Source organism: Salmo trutta, chromosome 30, assembly GCF_901001165.1.
Source record: "Salmo trutta chromosome 30, fSalTru1.1, whole genome shotgun sequence".
NCBI classification, from domain to species: domain Eukaryota; kingdom Metazoa; phylum Chordata; class Actinopteri; order Salmoniformes; family Salmonidae; genus Salmo; species Salmo trutta.
This window is the reverse complement of record NC_042986.1, coordinates 22,253,808-22,266,337: the sequence shown is the minus strand read 5'-3', so window position 1 is coordinate 22,266,337 and position 12,530 is coordinate 22,253,808. Positions and strand designations below refer to the sequence as shown.

At 45.5% G+C, this 12,530-nt stretch overlaps 1 protein-coding gene across 4 annotated transcripts in view; it reads right to left on the bottom strand.

Moving 5' to 3' along the window:
- Nucleotides 1-4,272: 4,272 nt before the first annotated feature.
- vps13d (vacuolar protein sorting 13 homolog D) overlaps nt 4,273-12,530 on the bottom strand; it is a 62,230-nt gene continuing 53,972 nt past the window's right edge. For all 4 annotated transcript variants that reach the window (XM_029723388.1, XM_029723390.1, XM_029723391.1 and 1 more), the window contains 3 exons: nt 6,675-6,806; nt 5,751-5,991; nt 4,273-5,527 (listed from right to left, as the gene is read on the bottom strand). In XM_029723388.1, the coding sequence (XP_029579248.1) occupies nt 5,396-5,527; nt 5,751-5,991; nt 6,675-6,806 (505 nt within the window). In that variant the 3' untranslated portion in view covers nt 4,273-5,395. The remainder of the gene's footprint in view (nt 5,528-5,750; nt 5,992-6,674; nt 6,807-12,530) is intronic.

Genomic DNA, 12,530 nt, shown 5'->3' with positions numbered 1-12,530 from the left:
AAGCTGGAGACTCATATCTCCCTCACTAACTTTAAGCATCAGCTGTCAGAGCAGCTTACAGATCATTGCACCTGTACATAGCCCATCTGTAAATAGCCCATCCAACTACCTCATCCCCATGTTATTTATTTTCTTTGCACCCCAGTATCTCTACTTGCACATTCATCTTCTGCACATCTATCACTCCAGTATTTAATTGCTAAATTGTAATTATTTTGCCACTATGGCCTACTTATTGCCTTACCTCCCTAAATCATACCTCCTTTGCACACACTGTATATAGACTTTTCTATTGTGTTATTGACTGTGCATTTGTTTATCCCATGTGTAACTGTGTTGTTTGTGTCGCACTGCTTTGCTTTATCTTGGCCAGGTCGCAGTTGTAAATGAGAACTTGTTCTCAACTGGCCTACCTGGTTAAATAAAGGTGAAATAAAAAATATAAAACAAAACAATTGCAAGAGCAGCTGCTTACCGGTTTGACAGCTCCAAAGCACCTCTGACACCACCAAAACATCCGCTGTGCCGGTGTCTGCTATCGCCGGTTAACGCTTGATCTGATTGAATCTAGACCCTAAACTGTCTCAGTGTGTGTGTTGGAGAAGACGGCTGAAATCTCAGGGGGCGAGGTCATAGTTTAGCGAAACAGCAGATAGATTTGAGGCGGTGGTTGGCCAAACAGACGACTCCCCCGGTGCTGAACTCTTCACCCTGACGCCTGGAAAGGCAGGCAGCTCTGCCGCTGCATGAGGCAAATGGTGGTCACACCAGATACTGACTGGTTTTCTGATCCACGTCCCTACCTTTTCTTTAAGGTATCTGTGACCAAGGTATCTCTATTCCCAGTCATGTGAAATCCATCGATTTACGGCCTAATGAATTTATTTCAATTGACTGATTTCCTTACATGAATTGTAACATCTTAGAAATTGTTGCATGTTGCATTTATATTTTTGTTCAGTGTATTTTGTATGGGTACATTGTCTGTCTACCACATGGGCCATGGTTTAAGATGTTTTGGTCCGTCCCTCGCAGCATCCCACTTCTCCTCAAGTTTCACAAGTCAGACAAGTTTTGTGAATGTGAAAGACTGGTAATTGAGTGGAGGATCAGGCGGACGAGAGGTCCATCAATTACCAGTCTTTCACATTCACAAAACTCTTGTCTGACTTGTGAAACTAGAGGAGAAGTGGGATGCTGCGAGGGACGTACCAAAACAGCTTACACCGTGACTGGAAATAGAGATATGCATCTGTTGGTCACAGACACCTTTAAAGAAAGGTAGGGGTGTGGATAAGAAAACCAGTCAGTTATCTGGTGACCACCATTTGCCTCATGCAGAGCGCGACATTTTCTTCGCATAGAGTTGATCAGGCTGTTGATTGTGGCATGTTTTCCAATACACACTGTCTGCCATCACCCTGGTACAGTTGAACTGGGATTCATCCGTGAAGAGCACACTTCTCCAGCGGCCATCGAAGGTGAGCGTTTACCCACTGAAGTTGATCACGACGCCGAACTGCAGCCAGGTCAAGACCCTGGTGAGGAGGACGAGCACACAGATGAGATTCCCTGAGACGGTTTCTGACAGTTTGTGCAGAGATTTTTCGGTTGTGCAAACACAGCTTCATCAGCTGTCCGGGTGGCTGGTCTCAGACGATCCCGCAGGTTAAGAAGACGGATGTGGAGGTCCTGGGCTGGCGTGGTTATGCATGGTCTGCTGTTGAGGTCAGTTCGACATACAGCCAAATTCTCTAAAATGACATTGTGGTAGAGAAATTAACATTGAATTATCTAGCAACAGCTCTGGACATTCCTGCAGTCAGCATGTCAATTGCACTCAAAACACGACATCTGTGGCATTGTGTTGTGTGATAAAACTGCACATTTTAGAGTGGCCCTTTATTGTTCACAGCACAAGGTGCAATGATCACGCTGTTTAACCAGCTTCTTGATATGCCACGTATATTATTGGAAAAGGAGAAATGCTCACTAAAAGGGAAGTAAACATGTGCGCACAAAATTAGAATCTTGTGTGTGTCTGGAACATTTCTGGGATCTTTCACATGAGCTCATGAAACATGGGACCAACACTTTACATGTTGCATTTATATTTTTGTTCAGTGTAGTAATGCTCTTAGTTAGGCTTTAGATACATTGACTATGCTCTCCTCTGTGAAGGGAGCTTTCCTTGCCACAAGCTAATTTCTCTTTTGATGCAAATGAAGTGTGTAACCTCTCCATGACTACCAATGGTATGCAAAGACTCCTCACAGTCTTGTGAGGGAGGCACTGAACTACAACTCCGCAGAACCTCAGGGCCTGTCTCGCTCCGTAATGTAGGCTCTCTTACAACATTCACCTGATATGAAACTGTAATGAAAACTAATGTGTAATTGTCCAAGCTTTGTACATATTTTTTATAATCACATGAATTCTGGAATCAAACAGACACTTCAGAGCCAGCATCTAATCAGTGATCAAACACACAAAAACCCTGGTCATGAATTTGATTGAGCTTCTTCTGAGAGCTTTAAAAGACTTCAGCGACTCCAGTGAAGGAGGAAGGGAAATCCAAATGAGCTAGGATCTTTAGATTGCTCATGTCTCACTGTTAAGATCACTGCAGCTTCTTGGGGGCTAAATGGGGGTTTGCGGTCCGATGCCTTGCAAAGCCACTTATTCTGAACACCCTTAAAAAGGGAATTTGATCCATGTGGGACTGAATGTAGTGCGAGAATTCTTAGACCAGGGGCTAACTAGGTGATTAAACATCTTTAAGAACTCACATTCAGTGCTTGGTGGTCATGTGTTGCTCAGTTGGTCAAGCATGGCGCTTGCAACGTTAAGATCATGGGTTCGAATTCCGCTGGGGCCATCCATACACCTTGTTCTGTGACCACAAAATAAACTATTGTAACAACACCATTGTAAAGAACTTCAGAACTCTTCACCTTGTTGGCACGGCGACTGCTCCATCACCAGGCAGAGCATGTCGTCTGGGGAGGGAGTCAGGGAGACAAACGAGCAATGGACTAGCCCCACAGCAAGGGGGAGACCCCAAGCCTCCGCTAACCTGTCAATCAAGAAGAGGGATGGTGGAGCATAGGCCAAGAACTTCAGGAGAGTCAACTTCAGTAACTGCTTCATGGAGACAGGTTACAGAGCACAACTATAGTTACTATTTGAAATAAGGTACAACTCTCTTTTGCATTATGATTGAATAATGAAGAGGTCCTTTCTGAGAGAAGTTGGTGGGCTGAAACCCCCCCAAACATACCACTGCTACTGCAAAAATGGGGGAGGTGATGTTAAAAGCCCAAATTGTTTCTTTAAAGACGCAGTCTAGCCTTTCCTGTTGAAAAACGATATTCCAAGTATAAATACAGTAAAGTACACAGACTTAAGGGTGAAAACAAATAGTGCGCACTAAATGAGAAGTAGAGAACAAAAAGAGGAAAGACCACCCCTTCCCCCACTTGTGCCATGTCATGAAGATACCTACACCGCCCTCCAGAATTATTGCGACAGTGAAGCATATTTCTTCCTTTGGTTCTATATTTCATATTTGTGCTTCTGTAACTTTCTCACTCATCATAATTCACGATGAATTCAGGATGACCTGTAATCATGGTAGCAACAACATTATTGTAGAAGTGTTTAGAAACATTCTATTCTTATTTACAATAGAAGTGACTCCAAAATGACACATTTACTATTCATTTCTATTGGGCACAAAATAATCTGAAACACAATCAAAACAAAGAGGAAATGCATCCAACAGATTTGTAGTCACAAGCTTGATGTGGTCATTGCGTGCAATGAATCTGGGAACAAATACTGACCTTTTTACTACTTTACACAAGTCAATTTGTCCCAATAATTTTTATCCCCTAAAATAGGGGGACTACTGTATGTACAAAAAGTGCTCTATATTATAAACGGTTCACCAATATGGATGAAAATACCCTCAAATTAAAGCTGACAGTCTGCACTTTAACTTCATAGTCATTGTTTGATTTCAAATCCAAACTTTTGGAGTATAGAGCCAAAAGAAGATAAAAATGATTCAGTCAGAATAATTACAGAAGGCACTGTATAAAGATGTGCCTTTAAATGGAGGTGCTAGCAGTGGGTCCTTAATTTATGTGCAGAGAGTGCAGAGGTAGTTACAGATTGTGCCTTTCATTTGGGTGAATAAACAGTAAGGATGCACCAGGTGATATGGAAATCATGACATTTGGTTCAGTAACAGGCACAGAGGGTTCATAGTATTGAGTACTGCAGTTGTGGTGCTTTATTATAAGCAATGTCATCAATTCACTCTCTTTCCTCCTCCACAGGTTAAAGCTCATGTCCTCCACCTTTCACAAACTTTGGGTGTAACTAAGGCCCCTGGTCTGATCCCAGTAGATAGAAACTCAATGTTCAAAGAACACATTCCAAAACCTAGAGCTCTCAGAAGAAATTGGTTAAAAAGGACACTGGTAAAAAAAGTCCTAAAATAAAAGGGTGACCGAAACCAGACAGAGGCCCATGATTGTAAAAGGCTAGGGACTTGAGTGGCAGTTCCCCCGACTGCCTTCCCTGTGTGGTGGGTGTGGCCCAGGTGGAGGGCAAGAGTAGCCAGTGTGTCCAAACTAAGTGTCAGTGCAATGAATTCAACCCGAAAATACTTTTATACACAAAATAAAGACATTATAAAGGCAGTTTTGTACAGCATTTCACTTCATAGCAACCCAAATAATAATAATAATTATACTGTCCAACTTGGTTATGTACATAGCTATAGTGTTATATTTGTATGTAGCTATATATGTACATAGGTGTCTATACACAAACATAATATAACACTACTCGTATGTGTGTACATCTACTGACATATATCTTATCTTATAAACATTTTTGTAAAATAAAACATCTGTGTCATCGTATTGTGTTCTAAATATACAGAAGTCGATAAAACAGCTGTTGGCATATTTCTTTTCATTATTTAAACCGTGTGCATCTTGGGATGTTGGACCTTCTAAGTCTAAACTATGTTGCGCTACTAAACCAAGTGCAGTGGGGGCCGATCCTGACCCGGGATGGGCTTCACTTCACACAAAGCTGCAGCCAGACCCTAAGCCCTTATACCCATACAGACGGTCAGTCCAACAAGCCCGTTCACTTTGCACTGGCCTAGTTTTCTTCATATCAGGGCGGTGGAAAATTAGCAGGCTGTTGCCATCCAGGACCAGGATAGGGCATTCCGTCCTTAGAGAGACATAGGAGAAATTCTCTAGTGATTGTGGATCATATCTTCAGACACTAATCGCAACATATTAAAGACGACTACTTTCAGTGGGAAGAAACAGGAAGAACATGTGTATGTGCCACCCTTTCCAGGGGTCAGTTATGAGTCCAATAGTATGCAGTCTTCAGTCTCATTGGGCGGCAGCATGAGCTGCTGCTCGTAGTAAAGGCTCTTGGCATAGTTGATTTCTTGAGAGATTTTTACAGCAAGATTCTCGCTCTTCACATGAACCTATTAGGACATGAGGGAAAATGAACCTAATTTAACATTGTGGAACCTATGAAAACCATTACCAATATAAAAATGTTTCTACTTGACAAGTAAAAAAAGAAAGTTTTTCATTTTTAAATGTGCAACATTTTGAATAAATAAATGAATAAATAATAATGCAATTACTAAGAAGTTAATTCATTAACACTACAGAATAGTTCTTATAGGGTTGTGGAAGTGTTACCATAGGCTTCTGGTGGGAAGGGCCTGGCATGGCTACGCCACTGCTGGTGCTCTCTGCCTTCTTGGTGAGCTGCACATACACCTTCCCATGGTCCTTTGAGACCAGGCAGTGGTACAGGTCATCATACTTGACCTCCAGGAAAATGGCCTCGCGGTCCACAAATTCACCAGGCTTGAGGAAGTAGACCACTTTGGAAGATATGAGCACGCAGTAGGTGTCTATGGGCTCCACAGCAATGAAGCTAAGTGAGGAGGGAGAGAGAGAAAAACATTTTGAAATCATGACTTGTTTGGCAAACATTTGTGAGCTGGATAGATCGGAGTTGATTCCCTGCTGAAAATAAAAGCTTGTTTTCAAGTAACCACTATGCATGTAATTTCCTAAAACTCTCACATGAGCTTGTCACAACACATGCTAACGTTAACAAGCATGGTGTGACCTAGGCAGCCCAGAGGCTGAGCTAAGAAATTGTCTGGTTAACATCTCTAGGGTCAGAGGTCAATGGCTAGAGACAGGGTTCTGCTGCCTCTCTGGATTTATTAGCCTGTGAGAAGACAAATGTTCTAAGGGCCAGCAGAAAGACTGGTTAAAGGCTAGTTACCCGTCTTTCTCACTCTGGAGATACTAAATCTTTATTAATAAACTTAAACGTAATGCAATATTAATCAGAGATCAATCAGAGATGTGAGTTTCTCCAAACCTTTTAAATAAGTCAACATATTCAGCAGGCTTTTGTTCCAGATCATCACCAACTCATCATGGTGTAAATGAAAGATGAGTTGAATCAGGTGTGTTAGAGCAGGGCTGGAGCAAAAGTCTCTACACACTGTGGCCACTGTTCTTACACTGTTGTCCAACCAAAACAAGGGTGACTGGCCAGACAGTGGCTTAACTCTGGAAGCTCAGGTCAGGAGTGTGACTCACAACTCAGAGTGGATGCTGTCAGTGAGGTGGAAGAGCTGCTCCTGTCCGTCGGCCTGGGTGGAGGAGAAGCGGGGCAGCAGGCCCTGGGGTCCCTTACAGCATCGTGGCTTCCTCACCCGCATCACACTCAACCTGCAACACAGGATGGAAAACAAAGAGCAGCGTCAGCTGTCAGTATAGCTTGCCAAATACACAGCATCAATATAACAGCTTTGCCAGCAGCTTTATGAAATACACAGCATCAATAGAACAGCTTAACCAGCAGCTTTATGAAATACACAGCATCAATATAACAGCTTAGCCAGCAACTTTATGAAATACACAACATCAATATAACAGCTTAGCCAGCAGCTTTATGAAATACACAGCATCAATATAACAGCAGCTTTACATATGAGCCAAAAACAGTGTCAACATGGCAGATCAACACAGTGGGTAAGGTGGTTTATAGAACATTGGTTGAGACTGATTCAGATTGGAAAGGACCTGTGAGGCTGTTGAGAGGTGAAGAGGTCACACAGTGCCCTGGTGCCAGCCTGCCTATGCCAGGTCTGAGCTAAGGTTTCACTTCCCCTTCAGACAACCCCTCCACCCCCTCTCATTTCGGCTGCCAGTCAGCCCGGCCCCGGCTGGAATTCCCACATCTGTCTTGAATCTGCCGGGGCTGCGGTCTTTTGATTAGGGCCCGATGGGCTCTGGTGGATTCACAAAGGCGGCACTGTGCTGCTCTGCTCTACCCGGCTGGGCTGGGCTGCGGGGGTTTGCTTTTCTTGGGGAGAGACAGGTTCCAGGCTGTCTGCAGCTGGAGCCGCTGCTGTGGTGGAATGGGAGCGTGTGGGCAGTCTGGGCGCCGGGAGCTGTATGTGATGAGGGCTCCTCGGCTGGCTGGCCGGCTAGGTAGGTAAGTAAGTAGGTGGGTGGGTGGGTGTGTGGACAAAGAGATGGAGAGAGGCGCTGGCCATTGTCAGCCACGGTGAGAAATTGGGGGAGAAGCGTTCCAGCCTTGTGGGCAGCTCTGGAGATGAGGGCAGATCTGGCCCTCTAGCCTGGCAAGCGGGGTTCATCTGTGGGTCAGGCTCTGGAGGCCTGCCAAGAGAAGGAACAGACTGCTGTCAGCAGCTGACACACACCGCCCTGCTCCGGCCGTTCTCCTCCAGGAGACGGCACCGCCCTGCTCCGGCCGTTCTCCTCCAGGAGACGGCACCGCCCTGCTCCGGCCGTTCTCCTCCAGGAGACGGCACCGCCCTGCTCCGGCCGTTCTCCTCCAGGAGACGGCACCGCCCATTCTCCTACATTGCCCCTGGCCCTAGGCACTTCATGCAGATCAGAGCAGATTGGATGGGTAGTTACTGCATAAGCAATATGCTAGTAACTCCACTATGCCATCTGGAAGGCTGAATTTGCAGATCCAAGTTGATATATGAGGAGGTCACTTAGGACCTTTCCTATTGGACAAGCTCAGTTGGTAGTTCCTCCATTTGAAAATCTTATGGAGCTTACAAAATGTGACCCTACAGCCGTGTGTGAACACCTAACAGCATTTGGCTCAAGTGTTCATGGCATGCACTGCAGAGAGGTATACCTTGTTAGAAGATAGATTATATGAAATGTCTCAACTGTACAGAAGTGAATATCTTGGAATGCGGGTGGAATAACCCCCATCCTCCTAGAGATGTGGAATGGCGGTTATGCTAAAACACATTCCGTACCAGAGTGTAGATGGCTTTATGGCGAGACACATCATTAGCATGTCTGTCTGGCATTTCTTACGCAGGGTTGACAAAATAAAAACATTCCTCTCCTCTCACTTTCCAGCCCTGTGGTTTCACTGTGAAGTTGCTGCTGTTGTCATGCTCATTGTCTATGTTGGGTCAGAAAGAGTGGGTTGACTTGCTTTGTGCATAGTGTAGATTTCTCCTTGGTTCATTCATTTAAACCAACAGATACGCGTCTAAATCTGATGACGATCCATAACAAATAGATCAACAACACTGCTACCTAGGTCAATTACGCACTGTAATGTGCTGTACATCTTTCCCATAAGCGGGTTTTGAAAACATGGGTCTAATGTTCTGTTTCTCCTCAGTGTAGTGTACTGTAGTGAAGGAATGCCTAGGACTGAGTTGACAGTGTGCTGAGGAGTGCGTCTCTCCCGCTTTGTTTGGGAAGTGTAATTGAGCTGGCTCTAGAAGGTGGGAGGGAGGGAAGGAAGGAAGGTGGGAGGGAGGGAGGGAAAGGAAGGAAGGTGGGAGGGAGGGAGGGAGGGAGGGAGGGAAAGGAAGGTGGGAGGGAGGGAGGGAAAGGAAGGTGGGAGACAGACAGGACCAGACAGACAGACAGGACCAGACAGACAGACAGGACCAGACAGACAGACAGGACCAGACAGACAGACAGGACCAGACAGGACCAGACAGACAGACAGGACCAGACAGGACCAGACAGACAGACAGACAGGACCAGACAGGACCAGACAGACAGACAGGACCAGACAGGACCAGACAGACAGACAGACAGGACCAGACAGACAGACAGGAAGGACCAGACAGGACCAGACAGAAAGACAGGAAGGACCAGACAGGACCAGACAGACAGACAGGAAGGACCAGACAGACAGACAGACAGGAAGGACCAGACAGACAGACAGGACCAGACAGACAGACAGGACCAGACAGGACCAGACAGGACCAGACAGGACCAGACAGACAGACAGGACCAGACAGACAGACAGGACCAGACAGACAGACAGACAGGACCAGACAGACAGACAGACAGGACCAGACAGACAGACAGACAGACAGGACCAGACAGAAAGACAGGAAGGACCAGACAGGACCAGACAGACAGACAGGAAGGACCAGACAGACAGACAGACAGACATGAAGGGCCAGACAGACAGGAAGGACCAGACAGACAGACAGACAGACAGACAGACAGGAAGGACCAGACAGACAGGAAGGACCAGACAGACAGGAAGGACCAGACAGACAGGAAGGACCAGACAGACAGACAGAAAGGACCAGACAGACAGACAGAAAGGACCAGACAGACAGACAGAAAGGACCAGACAGACAGACAGAAAGGACCAGACAGACAGACAGAAAGGACCAGAAAGGGACAGAAAGGGACAGACAGACAGACAGACAGACAGACAGACAGACAGACAGACAGACAGACAGACAGACAGAAAGGACCAGACAGACAGAGAGAAAGGACCAGACAGACAGACAGAAAGGACCAGACAGACAGACAGAAAGGACCAGAAAGGGACAGAAAGGGACAGACAGACAGACAGACAGACAGACAGACAGACAGACAGAGACAGAGGGTGAGATTGTGTGTGTGTATGTATGTGGCGGGAGGGTTGTGTGAAAGACAGGAGGGAGAGTTCACGAGCAGGGCAGGAGAGCAAGGGGAGTGCGAACCATCATACAACGTCTGCTTCTCATTGACTTGTTTATTTCCTAGTGTGTGTTTTTCTGGAGATGTGATCTGAGCCAGTCATACAGAGGGTAAAGAGAAAGGGCTTCATGCACAGTGTAGAAGGTCATGTGATGAGCAACTCAATCCACAGTAGGGAGAAACTGTATATAACCCCACCATTGTTCCCTTAAATCATTTTACAGTTTTTCTTCTGTATGGGTTGGTATCACATCAATATTACTGCTTGATTAATAGGCATGACAGTGTTGGGGAGCATGTGTGTTGGTATGTGAGAGTGTTGGTATGTGAGAGTGTAAGTGTGTATGCGAGTGAAAGCATTAGTGTGTGTGTTTAGTCTACATGTGTGAGTGTGTTATTAAGTGGGTGTGATAGCGTCGTCAGTGTCTGCTGTGAACCATGATTCCGGCACATTCTCTGGGTTGAACTCTGGCTGAACTTGTAGACACACTGTGGCAGGCACGCTTCGGATGCCCCCCCCCACCACCCCCCCTTCCTCTCCACTCCTCTCCCTTCGCTCCCTTCTCCTCCGCTCCCCTCCCTCATACAGCAGAAACAGTTCATCTGCAGGTCCCTTATTGTTCCCTGTTCACGCACACACCTCTAAATCAACCCCTTAAAGGCAAGCACCGGCTTTCTTGATGTCTATAATATTCTCCTCTGGTATGCAATCTGGTTTCCGCTCAGGTTATGGATGTGTCAACGCAACCTTAAAAGGTCCTAAATGATGTCACCATTGCCCTTGATTCTAAGCAATGTTGTGCTGCTATTTTTATTGACTTGGCCAAAGCTTTTGATACGGTAGACCATTCCATTCGTGTGGGCCGGCTAAGGAGTATTGGTGTCTCTGAGGGGTCTTTGGCCTGGTTTGCTAACTACCTCTCAAAGAGTGCAGTGTATAAAGTCAGAACATGTGCTGTCTCAGTCACTGCCTGTCACCAAGGGAGTACCCCAAGGCTCGATCCTAGGCCCCACGCTCTTCTCAATTTACATCAACATAGCTCAAGCAGTAGAAAGCTCTCTCCTCCAATTATATGCAGATGATACAATCTTATACTCAGCTGGCACCTCCCCGGATTTTGTGTTAAATGCACTACAACAAAGCTTTCTTAGTGTCCAACAAGCTTATTCTGCCCTTAACCTTGTTCTGAACACCTCCAAAACAACAGTCATGTGGTTTGGTAAAAAGAATGCCCCTCTTCCCACAGGTGTTATTACTTCCTCTGAGGGTTTAGAGCTTGAGGTAGTCACCTCATGCAAGTACTTGGCAGTATGGCTAGATGGTACACTGTCCTTCTCTCAGCACATATCAAAGCTGCAGGCTAAGGTTAAATCTAGACTTGGTTTCCTCTATCGCTCTTTCACCACAGCTGCTAAACTAACCCTGATTCAGATGACCATCCTACCCGTGCTAGATTACGACGACGTAATTTATAGATCGACAGGTATGGGTGTTCTCGAGCGGCTAGATATTCTTTACCATTCGGGCATCAGATTTGCCACCAATGCTCCTTATAGGACACATCACTGCACTCTATACTCCTCTGTAAACTGGTCTTCTCTGTTTACCTGTCGCAAGACCCACTGGTTGATTCTTATTTATAAAACCCTCTTAAGCCTCACTCCCCCCTATCTGAGATACCTACTGCAGCCCTCATCCTCCACATACAACACCCGTTCTGCCAATCACATTCTGTTAAAGGTCCCCAAAGCACATACATCCCTGGGTCGCTCCTCTTTTCAGTTCGCTGCAGCTAGCAACTGGAACGAGCTGCAACAAACAATCAATCAAACTGGACAGTTTTATCTCTTCATTCAAAGACTAAATCATGGACACTTACAGACAGTTGTGGCTGCTTCGTGTTATGTAATGTTGTTTATACCTTATTGCCCTTTGTGCTGGTGTCTGTGCCCAATAATGTTTGTACCATGTTTTGTGCTGCTACCATGTTGTGCTGCTGCCATGTGGTGTTGCTGCCATGGTGTTGTCATGTGTTGCTACCATGCTGTTGATATTGTCTTAGGTCTCTCTTTATTTAGTGTTGTCTCGTTGTGATGTGCGTTTTGTCCTACATTTGTATTTCAATTTTTATCCCAGCCCCCATCCCCGCAGGAGGCCTTTTGGTTGTAAATAAGAATTAATTCTTAACTGACTTGCCTAGTTACCGTAATTTCCGGACTATAAGCCGCAACTTTTTTCCCACGCTTTGAACCTCGCGGCTTAAACAATGGCTAATATATGGATTTTTCCCGCTTTCAATTTTTTCTTCTCCAAAAAAACACATTCTGTGACGTGCTCAGTTTTTTGGTGGCATGAAGCTTTCATTAGACCAATGAAATTGCCGAACGGGGTTAAGGTCTAACAACTTTTTTGTTTACTGTTTAGATTAAATCGAGCGCTCTCAAACTTTCCCTCAT